This window comes from Lagopus leucura, unplaced genomic scaffold, assembly GCF_019238085.1.
Source record: "Lagopus leucura isolate 7727_CA_CO unplaced genomic scaffold, USGS_WTPT01 Super-Scaffold_100157, whole genome shotgun sequence".
Lineage (NCBI taxonomy): Eukaryota > Metazoa > Chordata > Aves > Galliformes > Phasianidae > Lagopus > Lagopus leucura.
The window spans coordinates 1,165,268-1,192,840 of NW_024962334.1; the positions used below are offsets into that span (position 1 = coordinate 1,165,268).

At 42.5% G+C, this 27,573-nt stretch overlaps 1 protein-coding gene across 1 annotated transcript in view; it reads left to right on the top strand.

Annotated features, from left to right (window-relative positions):
• Nucleotides 1–1,832: 1,832 nt before the first annotated feature.
• GLI3 (GLI family zinc finger 3) overlaps nt 1,833–27,573 on the top strand; it is a 202,083-nt gene continuing 176,342 nt past the window's right edge. Inside the window, exons 1-2 of the mRNA XM_042888646.1 lie at nt 1,833–1,927; nt 14,808–14,970. Of these exons, the coding sequence (XP_042744580.1) occupies nt 14,847–14,970 (124 nt within the window). The 5' untranslated portion in view covers nt 1,833–1,927; nt 14,808–14,846. The remainder of the gene's footprint in view (nt 1,928–14,807; nt 14,971–27,573) is intronic.

Here is a 27,573-nt window from a genome sequence, read left to right on the forward strand (position 1 = left end):
ATTGTACTTTCACAAGGCAGCTCACATTTTCCCAAGAGTCAAAAAGGAAGTCGCACGGGATGAAAAAGGTGGAATAATATAAGCTTTTAATGTCTTTGTTCAGATATGGCTGTGGCACATGCCTCTTCCTGTGTAGCCCTGAGCCTGTCAGCAGCACTGGTTGAGCAACCGTGCGCTGCTCATTTGGGGCAGGGACAGGTTTGCCCATTGGTATGCTGTGAAATCGCAGGCTCCCAGACTGCGGTCCTCTCTGCTGCAAGCCAGCACCTGCCTGCATCTCTCCGGTGTGCCCAAGAGCTTGGCAGGTCAGACGTCTTGTACCTGGCCATGAGAGCATCTGAGTGCCGTGTGTCTGTCCCAAAAAGTCAGGAGTACATCTGGCGCTGAGGAACAGATGCACAAATGTGCCCAGCACGGCCTGTGCAATCGGGACATCTGTAAATTATAGGCGCTTCCCCAAAGCCATCCTTCTGCAGAGATTTCCAGGTGGAAAAAAAATAGACAAACCACTGAGGAAACTCAGAGATCTGGTGGCGTTGATAAGGTTGCCTTCCCTCGGTTTATAAAAAAGCTGTGAACTGAGGTGCCCCAAACCTTAACTACAGCTTTGTTTTGTAATAGGATGCAGAACGTTTTCAATGGCAATATTAAGGGAAGCTTTATCAAATGCTGGTGTCAAAGGCTGGTTGTTCATTTTCAGATAGTGAGCAGGCCTGTCTTCAAGTACCATTGATTTTTGTGGAACCTGTCAGCTGCTTGGGGTAGCCTGAGCTTCTGGTACCTTGTTGAATCATTGACACTGGTAACAAATCTTTACTTGTCTCTGTTGTAAGCTGGGTTATGAAAAAGGTGTATATGAAGTATCTGACACTGTGATGGCAACACACACTTTTCCTGAGAGCCAGACCTGCCTGACTTGATGGAAACTGGCTGCAATAATGCCCATACACCTTTTTTTCAGGCTTCTTTCATCAGGTGAGAGATCTGCATTACTGGAAGAAGTAAAGAAGGCGTCTTGTGGAGATGCAGAGTTTCCTGAAAGATATAGGAAGCATTAAGTTCTGTGCTCTTTGGCTACCTGTTGCTGCTGTTTGTGGACTATTCTGTGCACGGGAAGCAGGGATGGGGCAGACTGGGACAACGAGGAGCTGGGGGTGAGGAGAGGCACCTTTCACCTCTGCCGTGGGCTCACGTTTTGTCCTCGGAGCGCTATTTGATGGAGTGCAGTGACTTGGGTGAAACTTTCCTGCAAGTCTGTCGCTCAGGGAAGCCCGAGGTGCCAGGACGAAAGTGAATCCCGCACACGGGGAAACCCCGCTCAGGGGATGCGTTTCCTCCAGAAAGCCCCGGTTTTGGGGCAGGGGAAGGAGGCCGTCCGGCTGGGGACGGAGGACGGCCCGAAGGATGGAACGGGAGAGGAGGAGAGAGGCTAGGGGAGCGATCGGCGCGGAGGGGCCGGCCGGGGGGGCCCGCCGCCGCCTGCCGGCTGTGGGCGGGCCGTCGCCGCCTTCGGGCCGCCGCCGGGGCGGGCCGGGCCGGGCCGGGGGATGGCGGGGGGAGGAGGAGGAGGAGGAGGAGGAGAAGGAAGGGGGAGCGGGGGTGTCATGCCGAGAGCGCGCCTCGCAGCCCGGCAGGCCGCGGCCCGACCCGCAGCCCCGGGCGCAGCCCGCAGCCCGCCGTCAGCGCCCTGCCATCCGCTCCCCGGCCGGAGCGAGTCCGGCCCGAGGGACGGGGAAGGCAAAGCCCGCCGGCTGCGAGGGGAGGGAGGGGGAAAGTTCGGTGGAGGGAGCGGGGATTACTAGGAGTTATCCCCAAAGAGCCTGGCCCCGCTCCGGGCCAGAGGGCAGCGCTCGGCGGAGGGGGCGACGTGCGCTGCGAGACATCCGCGCGAGTCGGAGAGCGGCGGGACGGACAACTTTTCCGACACGTGAGTACCGCGCACCGTGCTTTCAGCTCCTTCTCGGCTGCCGGGCGCGGGACGGAGCGGGAGGTCGGGACGGAGCGGGAGGTCGGGACGGAGCGGGAGGTCGTCCCGAAACGCCGGACGCGGGGCGGCGGGGGCCGCTCGCCTCTCTTTTTGCCTTCCCTCCTTTCGCCCCGCTCTTTTTGTCGAACCAAATCAGAAATGTCAGTCGGTGCGAGTGAGTCAGAAGGGATCGGATTACAAGACCGCCGCGGCCGATGTCGGATCGGCGCGCACGCACGGGCAGGGAGGGCAGGGACGGGACCGCACCGCGCCGCCCCGGCTCGGCTCGCGGCGTGCCCCGCTGGCCTTGCGTGGGGAACCGCGGCCCGCTCGGGCTCGGTGGCGGCAGGTACGTACCCGGCGGGGCGAGAAGTTCTTTGTTCGCGGCCGCTCCATCCCGCTCTCGGAGCACAGGGCTGGCCGGAGCCGACGCCGACCCCAACATGGCCCCGCGGCGGATCGCGGGCGTTCCCCGGCTCGGAGGAGGCCGGCCGCAAACTTTGCGGGGGAGCGGCGCGGAAGGCGCTGTCAGGCGGGAGGGGCGGGCGGCCGGCCGTTGTTCGCTGCGGGGCAGGGAAAGTTGCGTACCGGCCGGGCGGCGGCGTAAAGCCTTTGTGTGCGGGGGAGCGCGGCCCCGCAGCACGTGGCGCCCACTCCAAACCCCCACACAGCGTGAAAAGATAAAAAGAACCTCCCCTCCCCCCTCCCTCCCCCCGCCACACCGGTCTGTTCTTATTACTATCATTTTTTTTTTCTTTTCAACCCCTTTTGAACGCGATCCTCCGGTGTCCGTGGCCTCCTGCCAGTTTGAGCGCAGATATATATGCGTTTTCCAGCTCGAGTTCGCGCTGACGGTCCGTGTGGATGGCAGCGCCCGTAGCCGCAGGTAGGCGAGCTGCCCTGCCCCGCACGAAGGTCCCGCTGTGAGCGCTGCTCTCCCCACCTGACTCTCAGAGCTCAATAAAGCTCCTTTGTAAGCCTCAGCCCGCAGACTTGGTGTCTTTTGTGCGTCCTCCAGGAGCGGGATTTCTCCAAGACCTTTGAGATAACGTGGCTGGTTGAATGAACGCGTCTCTGAAAGGGCGCTCTGCCTCTGAGCGGGGTGTGAGTACCTGTTTTGGAGGCATTTTCAATCAGCTGAACGACGGGAAATCGCCAAGTTGTGCTGCGAGGTTGTTTGGAATTTGGTCTGCGGACAGATTATGGATTGAAATCTGCCAGAACTGGCCTTCAGTAGTTTGAATATTTGTGCATTTGCTTTGTAATTTGGGAAGGTGCCTCACTGATTGATTCCTATAATTATTTCACTTAGGCTCTTTATTAAAAATTAATAGTGATCTGACACTTTCTTAATTACATGTGTCACTATTATTTTGAAGGAAGACAAATGCTGCGTTTCAAAAGTAAAGTAACCTTAACATGTAGAAATTGCCGCGACCGCAGCGCAGTATTTCAGAGGAAATATATATTCAAAGTAGTAGTGAATGAGCGTAGCAATGTAAACTGTAAGCAGCCTCCTGAGAGCTTGTTTATATAATGAAGCTTTGGGTTTAACGAGCTCCTGTGTAAATACTTTTCAGTTTGGTGTATAGCCCAATTTTAAAATAGCAACTATGAGAGAAGGCTACGTTAAGGGGGAGGATTATTTCTTTTAAAAGCAGGATTATGTGATTCTGAATGAGTAAGAAGTGTGCTCCCTTAGTGTATGTATATTCCTTTCTCTGCTAGGAAGTGGAAGTAAAATTATGGCTTGAGGTGCTTTAATGTCTGCACAGTTGCGTTCAGATAACTGCACATGCTGTTCAGCATGACATGCTGCTTTCCTGAGCATTTCCGTGGAAGTGCTACAAAACAAAGACATCACCTGCGTTTTCCTGCTTAAGTGGAGTAATGCTTTTGACTTGAGAATGCGTGCGGTGGCCGAGACAGCATTTACTGTTGTAAGCAACCTGCAGTTGTGAAAGGCACGTTGTGCGTTCTCAGGTGCAAAAACATTTTATAGCTGAGAAATTATTGGTTTGTATAAATCATCTCTGATTTGGAACTGTTGCTAGAGAAACCAAACTATTAAAGTTTTCAGATATCATTATGATTTGCACATCTTGTAGACTGCTTGTTCTTTTCCTTTCTTTTTCTTCTTCTTTTTTTCTTTTTTTTTTTTTTTTTAACAGGACAATTGCATGCATTTGATGGTGACCCTTAAAAGTTTAAGTAGTTCCAGTTACACTTCCTGCCTCATTTTTTGGAAAGGCTATTTCATTACCTGTGCTCTGTAGCGTGTTTGAATTCCATACCATGTATTCAAGCAAGGAATGGCACTTTTGTTTTGTTTTGTTTTGTTTTGCAGACTGCTAGTGAAAAGTTTGTCATCCTTGCCAGATAAATAAGGAATCTGATGCTTATTAGAGCAGGATTTATTTGGAGTTATGGAAGGAAACAGTTTAATGATCAGCGTTGCGTGCACTCAGCTATATGCAGACAGTAATGTGCAAAGAAGCAGCAGACTTAAAGGAAGAGTGAATCAATGAGTCATGAAATCCTCAGGAAAACCTTAGTAATGGAATGTTAATGCTTTTAGACTATAGTAGATTATCTTAAAAGTCAGACTTTTCTTCTTTATGCAATTGTTGTAAATCCCTAGCTAAAGAATACTTTGAAGAAGGCTTAAGTTTTTCTGGCACTCATTTTCTGTAGTCATTCTGATTGTTTTGGAAGATTCAAGAAATTTTCTGCCAACTTGCAGTTAGGCAATTAAAATGCTAAAATGGCTACAGAGGAAGCTTTTTATTCAACAAAAGGTTCAGCTGTAATAATGGTTTCAAGTCATCTTTTAAGTGTAGGTTTTATAGACATCCTCCCTTCAGATTTTGTCGTTTTTATAAGGCAATTGATTTGTTATACTTTAATATCAAATAAAATGAGACAGAATAAACAAAAATAGGGCATGGGTGCTGCTGCAAACTTTTCAAGTTCTCTCAGTGTATTTTTCATCTGTACTTTTATTTGATAGGTCTGTGGAATAGAGCTGTAGACTGGCAAAGACTTTAAATGAAATTTCACACTTTGATGATTTTTTTTTAACTTTGATATATTGACAGCAAAAGGAGCTGCAAAGCTTTTATATAACTTGAGCAGTAACGCCAAGCAGCAGTCAAACGTCTCTATGCATTTGTGTTTAACTGCAGAAGAAAAACATGTCCATGGGCAGTAGAGGGTTCTTATCAACTCCCTAATCCCAGATCCCAGCAAACCTTGAGGGCATGCCTCAGATCTTGCTGAAATCATTGTAGACTCTCACAGTTCGCAGATTAAATATGCTATGTGTTCCTGGCTCCAACAACAGTTTTATGAGCTCACTAAGCTTCCTGTTTTAAGATCCTTTTCTGAAGTTTTTAGGAGCTGCTAAGGGCGATGCTGTCTAGGGCAAGTGGTACTTGTTAATTTAGAGACACTTCAGATATTTCACTCTGTCTGTAAAAAGAGCCAGAATTACTGTTTTCAAATTGGAAGGTGAGCTGCACTGGAAAAAGGGACCTTTTAAAGTGTGATTAAAACTGTTGTTTTAATGTGTTTGTCGGTACACAAGGTTACAAAGTTTATGTGAGGCTTGATTTGTTTTATGGGGGCTTCACTTGGACCGGGCTCTTTAAAATGAGACTTTTCCAGTTGTAATTCTAAGCACAATGTAGCTTTTAGTGCACAATTTCTGAGCCTCTTTTAACCAGTTGTATTTGTAGCAGCTCATTAAACATACCTTTGAAGTTCTCATTCTCCTTTCAGTGTCAAAGAAGGGAAAACGGTGGTGAGTTTCAGGGAATCAGGTAGTGATCCCCGGAATTTGTTTGCCCTTAAGAACGGGTGGCATTGCACCTCAGCTTCCAGGTCCTGCCTTGTTTTCTAGCTGCTAAAGAGTTAACTCTTACGTTTTATTCGCTGTAATCATGTTTATGTATTTGGCGTAATAGTTTTAATTAAAAAGGAAAGTACTTATTGTCCAACAACGTGTCATGTTTTTCCCAAGAGAACTTGAGCCAATTTTATGCTTAAAGGTTATTCAGTGAATGAAATTTTGAAAGCCCATTTGTCAAGGTGCTGCACGGTTTCTGTTAGTTTTCAACCCCCAAATTCATTGTCTGCATGGCCCAGTCATTAGTCATCAGTGTATTAGTGCTGCCTTCAGGCAATGCTGCCCAGTACTTCTTCACACCATTACAGCTCTAAAAGTGTGCTCCGCAGACTTGTAGAATTACCGCTCTGATTTCCGCTTGGCTGGGTTTGAGGTAAGTCCCCTCCCTACCTTCCAGCTCACTCTAATCCCTGCTTTCTTTTAAGGCCGCTTTCTGCAGAGGTTTAGGGGAGAACTTTCTTACAGATTGCACTGGCACCATACTGCGGTTTTGTTGTTGTGTGCACTGTACGTGTAAATTAATTGAACCTGCGTTACCTTGGAAGCGTGTTAAATTAGCTGCCGATCTGGAGAGTTGATTTGCTTTGTCTCTTTTTAGGAGCCAAACAAGAAACAAGACAGTATGTAGATCTTTTAAAAACACCTGCAATATCGTTTAGATTGCAACGAAGGACGAACTAATTGGGAAAGAACACATTTGTCTCCAAATAGTTGCCGAGTGTCAGAACTGATAAGATCAGAATCCACTGATAACCAAAGATCTAATGGAATAATTTGTTAGCTGAATTGGCCACTGTTATGTCAGTTATCTTCCTGCACTGATTACCTAGGCCAGTAATCCCTTTTTACAATGATGTTCAGATCGCTGCTGCCTATTTTTGGTGTCTGATATTTAGGTTAGGGCTTGAGGACCCAGTTACTTCGTTGGTGGTGTAGAGCTGAACCATCCCCACAGCAGTGTTTGCTGCTTGGGATGAAATTCTTTTTCTATACGAATCTGTTAACGTCAAGAAAATCAACTGCATGTGAAGCGTGCTTCATCCAGCTGCTGAGAGAATGGAGCCTTCGTTAAATAAGATATGTGAATACCTGAGCAGTCAGAAACACAGATCAAGTTAGCGTCACTGCTGCGCAGCATCCGCTGTTCTGAACTGCCTGTAATTAAAACGAAATTCTAGCACTACCAATCCTTAACTAATGGGTCGTGTGCTTTTGTTTGGCTTTTCAATTCACGGCGAATGTTTTCGCTTGGACGGTGAGACAGCTGCATAATTCTGTGCTTACCCGCTTTGAACATGGATGGTGGATTGCAGGGGAATTCACACTGCAGCAGGTCAGAGTTGTCCTGTTGTATTTTGTCAAGTTTCCAAAACTTGAAGGAATCACGATGCAGTTTGACTCCTACTGTGAGACAGGTGTAAAACCTAAAATAAACTATAAAGACTGAAGATAATGTTTTATAAAGTTCTTTTCATGCTTGAAGTTCTTCTTGGCTATGGTGAGCTTTCCTCTCTCTCGTTAAAACATCTGTCTTGGGTTAGGATGTGAAATTCTGGATTGAGGTATCCCATGAGTTGAAAGTAAGCTAAGTAGATAAATACTATTCCAGGAATGGGAGTGCTGATCACAATGTAGGACTTTCATGAACATTCTGTTGAACCTTTAATTTTGTTTTAAGATGCTAATTTAAAAATATTGGATACATACAATCTTTTCTTCTCTCATTTGCATATCATAAGTTGGAAACAGAAGACAGATCTTTGCAGTGGTTGTATATGAAACATATTCTTCCTTGAGCTTAGTTCCCGTATGGATTGACATTGATATATAGCTCTAGTTTTGGTTCTAAAGAAACTTTCATCTGTTTGGATTGATGAGATAAAGCAAGAAGTGTGAAGAAAATGATCATGCCATTGGAATTTGTGTTTAAGTTTAGAGCTCTGAATTAGAGTATTTCTGCATTTTTCTGTGGCAGTTGTAGGGACTTCTTATTTGATGAACCAAATGAATCATAATGCAAAGCACACCCGCTACAGATGTTTATAATTTGCTTTACCAAGCTGTTTGTTGAAATATCAGCAAGAAAGAAAAGAAGAAAGCGTTGTATATCCTCACCATATATGCTTCTAATGCTAATAATAGTATCAACAGAAGAAGTCGTGGGGTTTGTTATCAACACAGCAAGACTTGCTGACTGTGTTTCTCTGTGCATACTCCTGTGCTTTCAGGTCTTGAGCTCATGAATGCTCTAAATCAGGTTTTGTAAAACAAGTGTTTTACAGGGGGAAGCCACTCTGCTGTACTTTAACTTTGTTTTAGAGTTGGTGCTACTGAATTCCTGAAGAAAGATACGGGCAAAAACTGAGTGTAGACCTAGTAGGGAAGCTTGAACTCTTAGTTTAGGCTATTGCTACAAGCAGTCTACAGGAGATATTTTTCTCCATGTTTGTTCTTTCACAGCTAATTGCACTTTGACATAATCATTAGGGTTTCTCCTGCTCTGGACTTTAGAGTACAAGGATGTGTAGACCTGCAAAATAAGCTTACTCTTAATTTTCTACCAATATTGGTTTATTTGGGCAGGAGTTCTACTTTGCAAAGAGTATGCGTTAATGTTTTTAACCCTTATCTCGTCCCTTCCTCCCAGTGTATTTACAGATTTGGAGGCTTGAAAAATGTGCAGCACTTTGTATTTTTTTAAGAAACAACATTTATTCTTTCTGTTTTCTGTGATCATTTGTAAGAGGGTCAAAATTAAAATTAAAACCCACGGCCACATAATCTAAATAACAACTACTTAGTTGCAGTGTTAACGACATGACTTGTTTTAGTTTGTGTTTTTCATTTTAATTTTCAGTTACTAAATCCAAAGAGTCTCAAAGAAGAAATGGAATATAGATCTTGAATTTGAGGATATATTGTTTCTGAAATGAAAGGCCACTAAAATGTGCTGAAGGTTCTGGCTCTGAAACCCTCAGCTTTGTGCTGCCTGTCCCCAAACAGCAGCTTCTGTGAGATGGAGAGCTGAGCCGTTGGGCAGTTGGACCCAAATCCTTCAGTCCCTTTATCCATGACGTTCTACTTACTGGATAAGAAGCTACAAATCACTTTTTTACCTTGTCTAAAGCTTGTTAGTTCAGATGCAGAGTTTAATCTGTTGAAGCGATAGTAAAAATATTTAATTGGACTCCTACTTAACAACAGGATAAATATCATCACAGGAGCAAAGATAATCTTGCAGGAGGATATGGGTGCTGTGTTTTAAGAAAGCTGAGGTGCTGCCTCAGTAGAAATTGTTACTCATCCTTACTGATACTACTGTATGTGTATGCTTTAAATGTTTTCATAACTTTCAGCAGTTCGGTTGATCTGCATCAGAAAGATGTAAGCAAATGTAGTTGGGAGCCAAGCAATTATTACACTTAATCAGTAGTTCAATGCACTCCATAGAATAATTTCTCACTTAGGATCTTAATCACGAGGATGATAATAGTACTGCTTTGCCTAGCTGATTGCCTTTGTGTTTGTGGTCCGCATTATTGTTGCCACGAGCTATTTAACCTATCAGGAACAGATCAGATCATCATTAACCAGGCTTTAGGTCTGGTTGTTTTTCAGTCTTTAAGGGGGAAAGAAATCAAAGGAAAGTAACCTACAGGAAGAGACAGCGGATAGCAGTGAATTTGGAAAGATTGCATTAATACGCGTGGTGCCCTATAACTTGGGGTATTTTTTAATTTCGAGCAACAAATCTGTCTGATACAATCATTTTGTTTTGTCTTTTTTCCAATTTTACTTTGCATTTCAAACAGATTTAGGCGAAGTTCACAACTGGCGCGTTTATAAATCAGGCATGTAAGTTAAACAGATAAATACTGTGAAGTGTAAGATATCTCTTCCACAGCTTATTAGTGACTCGATGTGTTTTTATACATAGTCAACGTAAGCCTATTTAATATCCCATTTATATCAGTCTTACTGTGACCGGTTGGCTCACCGGGGAAGAATCTGAATGAAATTTGCCCAGGAGTGGTTAATGAGGTTTGCAGAGCTCTGATTTAGCTCACAGGGAACTGAGAAAAGGTGAAACTATTTCAAAAATTTGTAGCATTTAGATGAGTTCCTGTAGCTGCTATAAAAATAGTGAAGTGTTCCAAGAGGTTAATATTGTAACTGATAGATATTTCTTAAAATATCTCAGTATTTTTTAGCAAGTGCTGTCGGGGGTAACTCTGTCAGGGCAGCTTTGCCAGCAGGTTTGGTGAAAAGCAGTGCTGAGATCTAGGTGGGTTTTGGAAGTTAAGTGTACCTGAATCAGGCCTGAATAAATCAGTGTGAAATAGCTCCCGTAGAACAGCATAAAATTGCCTCGTGTAAATTTTGCGTTCGGATGGATCTGAACAAGACGGATTTTTTTTGTATGCTTAAATAATCCCAAGGAACAGTGTAACTGGTTTTGATAAAATTGATAAAGGGTCCTTTATGGTTGAGGGAGGCTGTAATGGCCTGATTGTTCTTTGTGCCTCCCCTTGTGTTTTTCACTTTCATACAGTTGTGCTCTTCAAGATGTGCTGTGTCCCCAAAGACTACTTCCAGTAGTGCGGATCAAAGCGGTACCTGTGAACCACCCTAAATACCCAGAGTCATTTCTGAAAAATTAAACATGCTATGTTTGCTTGCACGCTGATTGGGGCACTCTGGTTGTTGATAGCAATCAGTCTGAGCTTCCCTACTGCTGATGTAATGATGATGAATGCTGTGACACTGCTATTTCAGACAGCTCTTCTCAGCGGATGCAAACCACTTGTTAATGAACTGAATACAACTGCAGCGGCATCGAATGAAGCAGCGAGAGGCTTTTTTTTTGTTGTTGTTGTTTGGTTTTTTTTAAACAATGCATTAAAAGGTACCTCCTCAAACATGTACCTCATAAAGGCAGAGTTAAAACCAACCTAACATGCAAACTGAGAGTTTCAGATGCTGATTCCTGGCAGCTTATATGGAAGCAGGGTAGTCTTGTTAACAGTCATTGAGATTGTTTACATGCACAAATGTGTGCGTGATCAGGTCCTTCAAATGAAGTTATTGGCTTAAAAAAAAGAAAACAGTGGTCTGAGAAGTAATCCAGGGAGGAGCTGAGCAGGGCAGAGCTGAGGATTCCTTGGAAAACCGCAGTGCAATGCTCAGAAAGGGTCATGTTTCCTGCTCTTCTGGGGAGAGGGCTGCTCCACTCATTTCAGTTAGTTGACACTGTGAGTAAATGCACAGAGACTTTTTTTCCCCTCCCCGCTATATTAATACGATTGTTTTACTACAGTGAGGCACAGTTTTATGACCAACATACGTCGGAGCGGAAATTGTATCATTTCAAACTGCTTGAAAGAATTTTTTGTTCCAAATACATTGCCAACGTATTGCCATTGATGCTCCATTTAGAAGAGACAGTTTTCCTTGTGTAATTAAGCTTGTTCGTGTTTTTTTTCTCCAACTAAATATGCATTTGTGAAAGTTTGCGTGCATGGTTCAAAAAAAGAAGAGACACACCTGCAGGCAGGTTGCAATTTTGGGAAGGATTCGGTTTAAAATGGGGGTCTGGAATTTAATTGCGCAGGGAGGTCAGGCTTTAGGGATATTAGAAAAGGTTCAGGCATGGTTGAATGGGGAAAAGCCATGAATGTTTGCTTTCAGGAAGGAGTGTTTATCTCTCTATTTACTTATGAAAGTTCAGACTTTCGCCCATGCACCTTTATAGCGGTTCATTGCTATTCATATGCACATGGAGATGCTGGAGAGCCGACTGAAACTAGCTCTGCTTTTTAGAATAAGGAGCTCATCCTTGCTGAATAGAAGTATATTGTCTCAAGCCTAGGGGCAAGAACTGGGAAATCACTGACCCACGTGCTGGAGCCCTGTACGCTGTAAAATAAACCACATCGTATTTTAATGTGCAGATGAGGTCAGGCTGGCTGATTTTCAGAATGCTTTTTGATTGGGATTAGCAGCCAGAGTGGAAATAAATTTTCACATTGTCCCAGACTTTCTTGCTGTTTTTTGTTTGTTTTTCTTCCTTTTTTTTTTTTTTTTTAGTAGATTGCAATTCTCATATTTCTGTACAATTTCTGTAAGAAAATAAAAAACGGGCAGAATTACAACGATTCTAAAAGAATTGTGCATCTTGTTTGTGTTTTCAACACAGGCGTCAGCTTGTGTTTGTGACAAGAAGGTTTTTTGGGGCACCATATTGATTTCCAGTTGTCTGTCTCCGTATCAGATGGTGAAACACACCAAGGCACACATCTCAGACCATTGGTCCTGCAGTCTTTCCTGCCTTTACTTCTCCATCCATGCCTGTCGCCATAGAGTTGGTGCAGCACTGGAATGTAGCTGGAGCTGCTGGAATTCTTGCAGACACCTTGGAGCATGAGAGGAAGGAAAGCACAGGGGAAATGTATGCAGCACTCAGCCAGGGATGCAGAGAGTTGGACCAAAGAAGAAAGTTTACTTGCGCAGCATTCTCTCTTCAATGCTGACACTAATAAGAGCAGTCTCCTGTATGTAAACTAAGCAGACATGAACCAGAACAGGTACCAAGAGCAGATGTTTATATTAGCACATTGCCAATTCTGCAATTTTCTGACCAAAAATCCACTTCAGCTGCTATTTTAGAGCTGTGTTCTGTACCATTGTCCGCAGCAGCAGCATAAAAATGGAAGTGATAGAAAGTGGTAGGAGATGTGGAATGCTGTAGACACCTGCCAGCCTTTTCATGAACTTCAGTAGTGCTTCATGCCACTGCTGGCCTGGTGAAATGGAGTGAATTATGTGGTGTCTTCCTTTCTAGTTAGGTAGCGAGTACAAGATTTCCTTTTGTGACTCTGAGCCAAAAGACAGAGTCCTGTGAACTCAGGGCTGAAGAAAATGAGGGCCACATTCTGCAGCTTTCTCCTCCGAGCTCTCACACAGCCAAATTCTTTGATGTAAGTGGAAGTGCTGGCTCAACAGATGCCTTGGCCCTCTAAAAGGCAAAGCAGAAGAAAAATAACAACTGAAAACGTAGAACTTTTAAAACTCCTTCAGAGGGAGCCTAGAAAACTGTTCTTAGGGAATACCTAATAACTCAGCTGAAGGAGGTGAGAGCATACTGAAAGACCAGCTTGTGCTGTGGCTGGAGAATAACTGCTGGCAGATTTTAATGCTTGTGTCACCAAGGCTGTAGAGAGAATGGTCACGTTCTGAGCTGGATGAGAGGGAAAGCTTAGCAGTAGTACCATCTTCCCCTTGCATTGCAATGGTCTGAACAGCCTGATGTGGATGAGAATTGACCTTGGCTGTGCATTATCTTGCACAAGATGAAGGAGGGGAAGCATATGTGAAATTTGGAAAGGTCCTATTTATAAAGCTTGTATGAGATATACCCAGCAGTGCTCAAATATTGAGGAGATAAGTGAGGACTGTTGTTAGCTCTCCCCTGCATGGTAAGGAGGTCGTCTTCTATCATTTCTCAGGTCGCTATAATGTAGCATTTTAACAGGTAGAAGTACTCTTGAATGTGTTCTGTCATGGCAGGCAGAGCTTTCTTACTCCTGTTTTTAGCCAGGGAGAAGCTCAAAGGAGGACAAATGCTTTGCTGGAGGCTGGACCAGTAGGTCAGTGGCAGTGGGGCTATGCTATCTAGTCCAGTTCCCTGGCCGTGCTGCCTAGCTAAATAATGATTCATTTAGTGATTGGGCTCCTCTTTGATCCCTACTGTATAACAATGAGGCTTTGGAGTGTTTTATTGTGCTATTAAAAAGAACTCCTACTAGGGAGGTGGAAAAGGGGAAGGTTTACTAGACAGCTGTGTTTGTGGTGAATTGGCTTTGTAGCCTTTTTTTTTCTTTTTTTTTCTGACTGTCAGAATTGAGGAAACAGGTTGCTAATGTAATTACGCTTCATTACAGTTTAGTTTGTGGCTTGTTTTGAAGCCTTTGTTATTTGAATTCTTTTAAATCTTGCTCTAGAGCAGCACAACTTCCGTTTCAGACTCATTTAGCTAATGACTGCAGTGCTGTTCGTTTATTTATTATTAATTTTTGTTGACGTTCAAAATACCAGAGCATGAGGACGTTAGCTCTAGGAACGGTGTGTGCTTGCTACCAGCTATTTATGTGCAGCTTGCTTGGGAAGATAGGTGTGCATTGGGTGAAGCTGCTGATGAGTGCTTGAAAAAGTGAAGTGGTCCAAGGGATATAAAATGAACACATTGCTGGAGGTGGCACTGAGAAGAGTCCAGAAAGGCAGACAGGCACATCTACAGAGCCTTCCATTTCCAGAGTTTGCATACAAAAGAAAGCAATCTCATTAACTGCCACTAGCAATAATATTTGCCTTTCCCTGTGGTTTTCAGGGTGTTGCTCCAATGCACTTTTGTTTGAGTTAGATTTCTGAACAAACAAAATGAGAGATGTTTACACAAGTAGGACAAGAGCAGAGATAGACAGGATAACTGCAGAGTGTTCGGATAGTGTGCGAGTTGAAATTTAAATATTTGGCTACTATAGTCAACATGAATGTCTGCTTGATTTCTTCTGCATTATTCCAAAGTGCTGTGGACGTAAGTGCTGTGGATGAAGTCTTCAGCTCCCCCCCCACTCCCTCCCCAGACATCTCTTAAAACCCCAGAAGTTTGAAAAAGAGGGCCAGCCCATCAAGCAGTAGAGTGGTTTGTGATGCTGATTCTTTTTAAAGAAGAACATGCTTGTTTTTAGTGTTAGCTTCTCCTTAAATTTCTCAGGAATTCATGCATGCAAACCTGATTTGATGGGCATCTGGAAATGTCCTCTGGGCTGCTAATACAGCCGTGCTGCAGGCTTTTCTTCAGCTGAGAGATGTGACAGGTCTTGAGCTAAGCTTTCCAGTGGTATTTAAAGGGTATGACTTTCTTGTTTCATTCAGGTATTAGTACAAGAAGAGCTGAAGTAATGAGAAGTCACCATGGAGGCGCAGTCCCATAGCTCTACCACGACAGAGAAGAAAAAAGTGGAGAATTCCATCGTGAAATGCTCCAATCGAACAGATGTCAGTGAGAAAGCTGTTGCCTCCAGCACAACTTCCAATGGTGAGTAACAGCAGGAATTTACTAGCAGCCAAACCTGCAGTAATTTTATGTTCACTGCATTCCTTGTGAATTGAGTGAGCATTTGCACCTGGATCAGTGTTTGTTCTAAGTAAAGGCAAAAGAAAACAAACACGGGGGGTGGTGGTGGTGGAAAAGTGATAGGACACAGTGAGGCCTGTTTTGGCATCAGGTGACGTCTTCTTCTTCCAAACGTTCTAATTTGAGATGTAAATGTGCTGAGTTATTTTTAATAGGAAGTTCCTGTTTTTGGCGTTTTAGAAATTGTCTTGATTAGCCTGGCAGGGCTTAGGAGTGCTTTGCATTTTGCCATTGAAATCTTTCTCACTAGTTAGATTATTAGTTATTACAAAAGAGACAGAGGTAGCCCTGTCTAAATTTATGGCAAAGGATTTTTGTCTTCTCCTTTTACAAATAAACTTGCTCCTCACAAAGTGCAGCCCCAACCTCCCTAAAGTTCTTTAACAGCCAGCAATAAAACATTATGCTATGAGTGTATCCCTCCATGAGTTCGTTTCAAAATTGTGAACGTACAGCTTGTCAATTTGCAAAAGCAGAGTAGTTTTCTTAATTCTCCACAGAGATTACCTCACTTGAAAATTTTATGTATTTTCTACTTCTCCAGAGAATGTGTGAGCCCAATTCCAGCCCTTTCATTTTCCAGTTTAAGAGGGCTGAGCGTATTGATCCACACTAGTGAAAAACTCCCTTTGCAGGCTAGGAAAAACACTACTTGAAAAAATGTCATGAGAGTTTGGCCCTGTAGGTTTTGGATAGCTGCAGATTAACTATTGTTTTTTTTGCTTTATTTTTTTTTTTCTTTTCCTAAATTAATCCAATAATTGCTGAAAGTGGAAAATGGCTTTCTGCATATTTTGGAGAGTCCTCGTGGATCCCTGGCAAAACGTTTTCTGTCTACCCGTTCTGCTTCTGTCATTCTCACTTGAATATCTGGTCTTGTGATCCTGGTTAGTTTTTCACTTTGATAACTTGAAGAAAGGTTTGTACACTCAGAGAAACATCTGTGTCCAAGTGGAGTAAAGTACAAAATCCACGAATCCTACAGCCATTCTAGAGGGAAATCTCTGTGGGTCAGTAAAAAATAGATGGCACAAGTCCCAGCATCCTTGTGTGTGACTGGACTTCAGATTCAAAGCAAACTCAGCACCTGCTGACCTAACAGTTTGGGTTGATCCCCACGAGAATATAGAAACTGTTGAACAGCTATGGAAAAAGTTGCATCAGTTTTCTAAGGCATATGAAATTAGATCCTCAGCTGGTGTAAGTCATTGTAGATCCGTTGCTGTCAATAGAATTACAGAGGTGCACATTAGCCGAGGAGCTCCCCATTGTGTTGTTGGCTTTTTTTTTTTTAAATAATAGGATTTTCCGCATTGGCCCAATTTCTCAAACAGATGCACACTTAAACACATGTGCATGTTCTTTGATGTCAGGGGTCTGTACTCAAACTCAATATTGGCACACATCTCCCGACTGTTTGGGCTGGGTTTAACAGTATCATCAAGCATTTAGATTAGAAAGCTAAGAGTGAACTCTACCTAATTCTGACACTGGTGTACTGAAATCCTTTGGTCAGATCATTTTCTCTGTCGATCAAGCTTAATGGGAGCATTAGTTCTTAACTACCTGCTGCATCTTGATGGTGTATTTTACTGCGTGTCAGGGTCATCAAACTCTCAGGAGTTGAAAAGATTCTAGATCTAATGAATAACATTTTTTTGTCACTGTGATTTTCTCCTGTTAATGGACTGAGATGCTCATGTGGTACACATCCTGGGGCCTGAGCTTGCATTTGTTTAAGGTAGTGTCAGTTACCTCTGTTTTCAGTGAGTGAGAGCTGGTCTTGCAACAGTCTTCTTATATGTGGGGAAGTCACCGGAGTCTCCAAAGTTTGGGTTTATAATTTACTTTCACACATAACCAAGTAAACAGTTTCATAGGGATGCAGAGTTGGGATTTAAAGGAATAAAAACTTCTATTCCTTCCTGGACATGAAAAATTTTCTATTGGTCTAAAGGCTCCTTGGAGCACATACCAAAACAAAACCTACCACCAGCGCTTTAGGATTTTAAGGATGAGCTGTACTGTTGCAATGTTTTGAAGTTCTCTTCTTGCAGATGTGATTGTCGTAGTAATGAATTCTGGTAATAAGGGACCAATTTGCGTGAAAGCTTGAGCTTGCATCACGTTTACATCTTTTATTCTTAATGTTGGAAAGAGTATTACTACAGGAACACCATCAATTGATACCAGATGCCACTCCTAGAAAATATGCAGTTTTTGCTGATTCAGTGCCTCTTTTTTGCAGAGGGCTGTGGATTTATTAAATGGTTGTGATTTGCATTTGAATGCTCTGTTTAACAAGGTAAGATACCCTTAAAAGTACCGAAAAGACTGAAAGGTCTTTGCTGTCTTTCTCAGAAGACCACTATGCTTGCCAAGCAACATCTGCCTGTCATACAAATATCTCCTCATAAACACGTCTAATATTCATGCTCCTCCTTTTGGGCAATGCATTAATTAGCAAAGTTTGCAAAGTAACTTACTTGAGAGGTAGCTGTTGGAGAGACAGCTCGGCTGTTTCCCGGAGTGCTCAGAACTTGGATCATAGGTAAGTTGTTGGTTATGGGCTTCATGAAAAGCTTGTCATCATGAAAAGACGTACCATTAATTGCAAAGAAAATACCATTATTTCAACAGCGTCCACAAGTGGGTAATGCACCTTTTAGTAGAAACTATTTTGAAATGAATACTGGGCGTGGAAACCTTCCAAATCTTACCGTGTGCAAACTGGTTATTGAAGAGCATGCTGTAAACCTATGTGCAAGGGAAATAAGTTGGGGAAGACGGAGAGAAAGGCAGTTATTGTTAACTCCAACTCTGCAACAAAGGTATGAGGCTTAGGCCTGTGGATGCCCCTTGCAAGGCAAGTTCACCCCGTAGGCTCGAACAATAATCAAGCTTGGCCATAGTTTACATTAGCCACTTCTGAGTTACCGTGATGACTGAATACAAAAAAGATTTCAGCTGTACTCACCTAACCACACTCTTGCTGTATCACTAAGATGCTCGCGCTGTGTTAGATAAGGCTCTGCCAGCATTTCCATTATCAGCGCTTAATTTCAGAGATTTATAACTAAGCCATTAAAACGTGCTCCAGGCCCAAACATGTGGGGAAGGTCTTAGTGCTGGAGCAAATTAAAACTTCTTTTAGAACACATGTGATCAAAAAAGCTAAAAAGTACTGATCGTAACTTGTAATAACAAAAATCTTTGCACTTTGATGCCTGGTGGGACTTTGTAATTTGGAACCTCTCTTACTTTGTTTTTGAATTCGTCTTTGCAGGCTTTTGATCTTTTCTCCTGTGTTTTTCATTTTGTGTATCTTAACCAAACTGCTCATGGTTTGCAAAGAAACTTTTCTTTGCGAATTGTTCCTTTTACTGCATCTTTGCTTGACTGCTGTTTTTACTGCTGGAGAAAAAATGCTGAAGAAAACTGCTAATGGAGATGGTCTTTCACAAAAGGCTGTACGAAAAAAAAGTTTTTGCTAGGATATAAAATGTTTGCTCGTGTGTGCTTGATTTGATATGTTCAGATTGATCTGCTTTGGTGAAGCAGCAATAACGAATAAATACTTATTTTATGTCATGGCAAAATTACATTGCAATAATGAAGCCACCATGCTGCCATAGTGCAGTGCTGTCTGGCCTGCTCATTTCATACCATGTTTCATCATTAAAGGGCAGTCTTGTGATATTGGAGGGACTCTGTTTCCTGTGATGTCTGTGTTTGATTTAGGTCATCATCCTGAAAGCTGTTGCATGCACAGAAAGGCTTCAATGTAGTTGTGCATGGATTGGCTTTCTGAGGAGAAGTATATGTGAATATGTTCATTAAAATTAGTTCTGTGCTCCCCCTGGGGAGCCTTCAGCTACTACTGCAGGCTGTGAAGCCTGTGTTCCTGGGCCTGTGTTGGGTATTATGGTGCTTTCTTTAACATTAAGTAACCCTAATATTAAAAAAAACAGTCTTAGCTGAACACATTCAGCACTGCATGCTGAGTTGCCTTGCTGAAGTGCTCTGGATGCCAGCAGTGCACGTTGGCAGGGGCGTGTTTGGTGTTGGCTGCTTGTGAGCTGGCTGGCTGAGCACTGTACCTGCTTCTCTGCCATCACTGCAGTCCCTGCAAGCTGTTGCTGCCATCAGCAGCATGCTTAGGTGACAGCAAGTGACTTGACTTAGGTCAAGACTCCAGCTCTACTCAGCAAGTCCTTGGGCAAATGCCTCATTTTGGGTGCAGGAATAGCCCCCCTGTCCCTCCTATGGGTATTTGGCCTGCTTAAAGTTAGGCAGGGATGTTAATGCTCTGTCATCTCCATACTACACTCCACTTTGTAACATGTACATTTTTTGGTGTTGACCAAAAAAACCCCACGCAAATCCAACACAGCCCTTAGCTATATGCGGTTTATTTATTTTTTAAATTGAATTGGCAGTATAGATATAATTAATTATTCATTTTATGTTCTGTTAAGTGCAGGGAATTACTGTGTAGGATAAATTAATGCTTTTACAGTGCAAATTTGCACCACGTAGCATTGCTTGGAGAACATTAGGAGATTATAATACTGTGTTCAGCCTTGATTTACTTACTGTTTAGCTTGTGAGCTTTGTCAGTGACTAAGATGTTTTCCTCTTTTGCACTTTTTGGCTCTATACTGATTTTTTTAATGTTGCATTGAAACAATGCAGTTACTGTGTAGAGGCTGGTTCAGTGTCTGACAGGCAAGCACTTATTTTCAGTTTGATGTGTTTTGTCTAGTTTTTGACCCGTGAGCTCTTTCCAGTGTAATCTGATATTTCTTATTAACCTGTTACTCTGCCTTAGAAAAAAAGCTAATTATAAACGTATGTAGGTTGTGGACTTCACTACCTTTATCAGAGTCAGATAGTTATTGGGAACATGCTTTAAAGCAATAGAAAGCAGAAATTATTATCTTAATGATGATGTAACTTAAGACGGATCTTGATAGATGAATAAATGAGAAGGAAGTTCATTCGTCCACTTTGATTCTTTCAGAAGAGTTGGCTATATCTAGGTCTCTTTTTTTTCTGTTTTTTTTTCTTTCCCTAATAGTTCTTCAAGGATCGAATGAGGAAAGTATGTGGCAGCCTGCAACTCCATAGGAATCGTATTTCCTGTTTAAGCTTTCAGTTGGTTGCCCATCCTGCTGCTTGCTTTCAAGCTCACCTTTAAGTAGGTGTTAATCATAATGCTCATTCTTGGCCCCCTGGTTGGACTGGCGTGCTCAGGGTCCCGATGAAAGGTCAGGGTTCAAAAGAGATTGTTGAGTATCAAGAAACATTGCCTGCACTACTTTAGTGGCCTGCAAACTGAGCCCCGGAGTGATTATATGAGATCTGATCCTATGGAGTGGTCAGGAGACCCTGCTTCCTCTGCTGGCATCAGAAGGTATGGAGGGCCCTACGCAGGTCTCATTTTCAGGTGAGGGAGGAAACAACAGCCCTTAGTACATTCATATCAGATCTTGGAAGGGAAGTGACAAGCTTCAGTGTATAGGCAGCAAGGCAAATATTCCAGACAGTTCTCATCTGTAATGGTGGTGTGGAGTAGCATGAAAAGTAAGAGTAAAGGGCTCATACAGTAGTACTGGAAAATCAGGACAAAGAGCTGAAGTAAAAAGATTTTGTGTATCCTTCTGTTCTGTTCCAATAATTGTGGCCAGGTTTGGAGGTATGCCCTGTCTTGGGGAGAGTAAGCTCTCCTGAGGCTTTGTAAGTATTGGAAGCTGAAGCCGTGGAGGTTGTAATTAAGTGTGGACCGCCTGTCTTGGTATATGGTAATGTGATGTGAGCGACTGATTAAGTACGTATTCATTCAGGGTAATGCATCCATGGTCCTTTATGCTTACTAATAAAATTTTAGTCATCAAATTAGGGTTTGTCTTCTACTGCAATAACTCGTGCTGCCTGATGCTGTTTTCTATTGTTATTCCTCAGTGAGCCAGCCCTACCCATACCTTATTCTAAAACAAATGATCTGCAAATGCAGTATGGTATTGCTTCATTAATTCTGCAGAGATTTCCCTCCATTTTTCCCCCTTCTTTCCCCTCCCTTTAGTGGTTAATAGTATAAGGGATATTAAATGTCAGTCCTGCTGTATCCCTTTGCAAGTTCCAGAAAGAGATGATTGAGTGGCTTACCCTTGCAATCACTGTAATCAGTAAGTAATGACTTAACATCCTGCTGGATAACACGAGGTGGAACCAGCAGAAAACATTAGTTAGCACAGTCTTGCCACCTGAACGAGGTGAAGGTTAGATTTAGGGAATTACATACTAGGAAAAGTTTGGCTCTTTTTTTCTCTATTTTTCCTGAAGAGCAGAAAAAAAAAAGCCACCAATGAAAGCCCACCCATACACCTAACCAACCATATTAGAGATGTACCTGGGTTCTGAAATAGATTAAAGAGAGGCAGCAGTAAAAAGGTTCAAAATGAATCTGTACTGTATGGCATCAATGCTCTGGAGCTTGTGCTTTGCAGGAGGCCAGTGTTGCCCACCAGACCTCAAAAAATTCAGGCATTACACTTCCCAGCACTGGGGAGAGCAGGCCAGAGTTGTTTTTTCTTTTCACTGGGAAAAAAGCTGCTGGAAGCAGAAGCTGCAGTGGTAGTGTTAGCCTTGCAGAAAAGGACTCTTTTCTGAGGGTTCTGAGAAGACACTGAACTTGGGAATTTGTGAGTGAAGGAGCAATGTGGAGTAGATCTTTTTCATACAGTAAATGAAGAGAATTTTAAAAATATCCTTTAAGTTGACTTAAAGCCAGGCAACTCCTCTGGCAGACGCTGTATTTGGCTGTACAGTTTGATCTGAGTAAATTAAGGCAGTTGAAGTAATTAAATTACTTAACAGGCTTTAAAATGGCATTCATCTTTTCACTTCTAGATGATGCTTTCTGTTTCTTATCTGTCTCCAGTTAAAAGGAAATAGCCTGGCATCCGTGTTGCATTTTATTATATTCCTGCTCTGTATGTTTCTATTTATTTCGTTCATTTTCTTTTTCTTTATTCTTTTTTTTTTTTTTTTTTTTCTTAAGATATAAAACCTCAGCTTCTGCATACGTGGGAATAGTTCCTGCATGTGTGTGCCAGTAACTGGGAGCAGTGTGCTTAGGGTATGGTATGAGACTCTGTATAGTAAAACTACACACTCAGCATTCTTTCCAAGTCATATCTTGTTATTTTGGGTGGTGGGAAGTGAGAGAGGGAGATGCCATCCCAACTAAGGGGTCTGAGACAGATTTTATTGCTTTGTTATTATCTTATTTCCCATTAAATGTCTTTGCCTTTGATGTATACTGCAAGTGGTCACAATTTAATTTGCAGGTTCTGTTTTTGCTCTTAAGGCTGGCAGCACAGAAAAATGTTGTGTAAGTGTGATCTGGACCTACTGATGTATGCATATTTCAAGTGCACAGAGGCACTTTGAAGAAGAGAAGAACGCAGGAAATACTGGGTTTTGTTCAGATGATTTTAAAATTTGACTTGCGAGGCTTTAGGGGACAGATTTTCAAAAAGCAGTTCCTAATCTTCTGCCTGCCATCAGCTGGAGCCTTGCTACGCAGGAGCTGTCTACGTGCATTCTTTGCACATGGTAACCACTTAAAATATGCTGCTTTCCATTCATCTGGTGCGACTTTCCGTGCATGTAAAAACTGTTCTGCTTCCAGCCATGTGTAAATGCAAAAACTGAAAGTCCACCAGTAGAGCTGGAAAAGATGTTAAAGATGTTTGGATATACCAAACCAAGGTGATTGTTTTTGTTTCCTGTTTTCTGTTGTATGGAACAGAACGGATTTGCACCGATGGAGTTTTTCCTGATACAAGAAGATAAATCACTAGAATGTAAGCCGAAATTATAAACTGTGCTCTCCCTCTCTCACCCTGTTGTGTGCTTGCTTTTCTGTTCTTTTCCAGCACAGTCTCATACGTAGCAACAGAGGATTTTGCAAAACGTTTGCAAAAAAAGTTGCTTTTGGTCCTGAGCGGTCGTGTTTTTCCTTCCTCTCAGTCTCTTTTTGTTCCTTCTTTCTCCCTTTTTTTCTTCTCTCTTTTCTTTTCCTTCTTTTTTTTTTTTTTTGCCTAGTTCTTTCTTTTAGTTTTCAGAAAGTTGAGTTCCATCCCAATTATTAAATCTTCGGAGACCATTCCCACATGGTTCTGTAAATGGTAGCTTCATCCTGAGTTCTTTCATCTCTTTTCCTGCTCTCCTGGCTTGACAGTTGAAAAGGTCTGACTGTGCCACACAATGGTTTGATTGGTTTCTCTAGGGGAGGCTTTACCCTGCCTCATCATTCGCCAGGCAGGTGGACCAGAAAGTCTCTTGATTCTTTTGTTGCTTCTCAAAGTCCGAGGTCTTTGACTGAATAAATCCTCCGTCATGGGATAATTTGCTAAAAGGAGCCTGAAAGATGTGAGAGAAAAGCCTCACTACTTGGGTGCTGAATTAATGAAATAACTGGGCCTTGGAGTTTGCAATTGAAAAATCACCAGGAATGCAATGGGTGGAGACAGACTGCAGAATGCAAGGCTGTTGCTTCCCCGTAATAAACTAGGAGAGCTTTAACTGAGATTGTGGCGGGCAGCCGCTGGTTATTTGCATTTTTAGCCCCGTTCTGCAGGGGAAGCCCGAGCCGAATAAAAGCCGTTTTGGTGCAGCCTCTAGTTAGTCATTAGATTATTACGAGGGGCTGGGAAGAATTCCATATGACAGAACTAGGGTTGAGTTAACACAGGACGAAAAGTAATTTACAGATAGGCTGTCCTCAGCCATCTTTGTAGCCCCTGATAAGGTTTCATTTCAGAATGGATAGGCGACATTTCCACTTACGGGCCCATTCTGCGACACCTGTGATAACAGCTTCTGGATCCTAATTGAAATTGGTTTCAAAATGGATTTTCACTTTTCTCTGTCCGTGGAAAATATTGAATGGGCTCAGAGCTGCCACAGAGAATCCCAGGCCTTGGAAGATGGAGCAAGAAGCCGGGATCATCTTTCATAACTGTGTCGATGATATGACAGTTTTGTTATCTGTCTTATTAATGAAATCATTGATCACCTGATGAAGGAGATAATAAACTACATTTCGCTGGTGCTCAGGAAGATCAGTTAGATTTTTTGAAACTGTAGAAGGGGGGAAAGCCAAACCAAAACAATGGAGGCATGATTTTAAGGTCTGTTTACAACTTCTCTTTCGTGCAGGATTTTTAGATGGAAGAAGTCTCTGTGACCATAGAATGCTGCCTGCACCTCGAGCTTATTTAAAGTACAAAGGAGGCAAGAAAGACTGGCACTTGTGTTAAGACTCAGTTATTGGTTTTTGTTTTTAACAAGCCACACTGAGTAAATAACACTTAAGTCCTAGTAAGTGCCATGGAAACTCAGATGAACTGGGAAACAATGGAGCTCAATTTTGGCTGAAGTGGGATTAGTGAGTCCTGAATCCCTGGCATGGACAAAGGCCGCTCAGGCTGCGGACGGACGCTTGCTGTGAGGGTGCTTCCCCGGAAAATTATTTCTTCTTTCAACGTGGATGTCAGGCTGTGGGTGTCATGGCCGCTCAGAAAAATAAGTTTCTTTCTTTTCATTTTGTACTGATGGGCTTTGGAAGATTCTTAAATGTGGGAGAACGTACAGCGTGCTCTGAGTGTGCAGGCTCGGCGAATAAAATCAAAAAGACTTTTGTTGTGTCGTTTCCCTGCTTTGTTTGCTAATTATTAGAGAAAGGGGCAAATCTGTTGTTTGTACTCGGCTGCTCTGGAATGCGTGCTCTGTTCCTCAAGGAAGGTGGGAAGGGGTGGTTTTTCTGAAGAGGGGTGCCAGTGACTTCTCGGATTTCACTGTGAATTGTATCCTAGGTGTTTCCTCAGCCTCTCTGCTGGTGTGGGTCAATCCTGCCCCCTTTTTAAGCTTGAAAGAGTAGCTCTGATCAAAGGCTTTAATGATGTCACTGATCTCTGGTGATTGATTAGAAACAGAAGTTCTGGAGCATTTTGCGTGTCCGCCTTTTCCTTATCGCTTCAGATCCATTAGTGCTTGCTCATTAGGGTACCTTTCAATCAGGGGGGAAAAAAACCCACATGCTTATATTTATACGTGTGTGCATGTGTAAAGAAAGGGAATAGCAGGGCTGACAGCCTTCACGGTCTGTCTGAGTTGTAAATGTATTTTTCTTTGTTGCAAAAGGAAACAATTTTTATTGGTCTCTACTGAAACTGGAGAGTATTTATTAATTGCTGAACTCTTGGATGTAATTCTCCTCCGCCACTTCTCTCACAGATTTAAGTATGTCTTCAGTGGGTTATTGGCTGTTTTACCTTTGTTTACACCAAATGGAACATTCCCTGCTTTTAATGTTTTTGCTGTGCCTGTGATGCACATTAAGATCCACAGTGTGCGCCAGTTAGGTATTTTCTAATTGAGAAATAGATAGTAACTAATTGATAAATATTCTCTAATTGAGGCTGAAAAGTAAACAGTTTCAATAACACGTCTTTTGGAAGGGCAGAGCTGTCTGGAATACATGCTAAGCTGTTAGGAAGGAAAAAATCTGTAGTTCCTAAAGGAAGATGGGTCCTTTGACAGTCAGTGGTCGTGAAATGGTTTTTCTCCGTAGGTAAGGGTGACGTTTGAGGTGATACAGGACGGAGTGGGAAGGGCTGGGATCTGACTTCCCTGTGGCACAGATGAGGAAAACGGGCAGCGTGAAGCTGAGGTCTGTTCCAGAATATCCTGTTTCTAACAGTGCATTGTGATTTAAATTAGGAACTTCAAAAATCTGCACTGGCTTTAAAAATCTTGAGATAATTAATCTTTCTGGCAAATGGAAGCTTTCAATATGTAGGATACTTGAAAAAATATCGGTTATTTTCATGTTTCTCTTTTCCACTCTCTTTTTTGAGAGGTTGGTTCATTCCTCTCTCTCTCAAATCTCCTCTGCTTTCTCTTCTACTGTTGTGCATTTCACACCAGGAGATGACAAGTCTTGTGACTGCAGCAGAGGCAATTGAAAGAAAATAAAAAGAGAGTTCTTTTTTTCTGGTGCTGGCCCATGAACATACCGTAAAAATTGGATTAGACACACCTAGGGTTGGGATTGATTGCATCTTGAATGGGAAATTAGAACATCTGAAAAATTCCTTTTTGGATGGAACAGAAGCACGAGAAGGAAAAGTTGGATGGAAACCAGAGAAGAACTGTAAATCACTATTAAAGTTACTTCCTATGGTTTACCATTGGCTGTCAAAGAGAACTGCCTCGGGCTTGTTTATAGCTAATTCCCTCTATAGAAAATTTCAATTTGTGGACTGGCCTCTGAACGGGATTGATAACTCTGTTTATAGACCAGGATGAGTATCTAAAGATAACAGATAATGCAAATGAGCCTTTTTTTGATAAGCCAGGAAAGCAATTATGGATACAACTTGGTTGATGGATTTCAGAGTGCCTTTTCACAGATTATAGATTTATTTTTGCATTATAGTTTTCTTAGCAGTGTTAGAAAAACAAAATCAAAGTCATTCAAATAGAACCGAGAAGATGGAACAGAGGATACACCGACTTTCCTACCACATGTAAACACGGCGAATCAGATTAAAAAATAAACAAGCAGTCTTCAACCTTCTCTGGAAAAAATGTGATTTGATAAAATGTGCGCTTAATATTCAATTTACAGTTTCATCCGAAGTGTGTTAACCTAGGAGTCCTAGTGGCATGCACAGCCCACTCCAAATTTAATTCAGGTAAAATGCTCCATGTGAGCTGTCCTCCTACTTTATTTTTTGGGTTTGCATTACTCTTTGAGGGGAGGAGTGTGAAGTCTGGACCCTGGGAGTTACAGCCCGAGTCATCTCTCTCAGACCAGAAGCTGGGCTGTGGGAGTGACGGAACTTTGGTAAGTCTTAGTTTGGTGGGCTCTCTGAAAGCACAGAGCAGCACAGTGTGTGCGTCCAAAGCACTTCTACGTATCTTCAAACAGGAAGAAAACCACCCTCTGAAAGTTCGGAGACAGCCGGTTTTGAAGTTACGGTTCAAAACAGGCAGCATGAACTTTAAGTGGTTCAAGTTTTGAATCTTTGCCCTTATTTGTAGCTTTCAGTTTCTTTCCTCAAACCACTGTCTTTTATTTGGCTCCCTTTAGTGGAAGTTCTGATTTCCTGGCAGTCTTCATCAGTGGATTATAACCTCCAGGCTCTGATACAGGACCTAATCCTGACAAGATTTGTTCTGGTGAAGGTGTCCTGTTTTAAGGTTATTCTGTAGGATCTGAGAAAATAAGTTAATTTTATGAGCTAAGTACCACTCAGTTGTAATAGTTAATAGTAGTTCATAATTTGAACTACTCTGTTTCAAGTATTTGGTATGATACAGACTTTGCTTTTATCGTGAAGTCAGGAGCACAGCCACTATTATTTCTATGGGAACAGCAGTGATGGTAGAATAATGGCAGGTTTTTTCTTCTTTTTCTTTTTCTTTTTC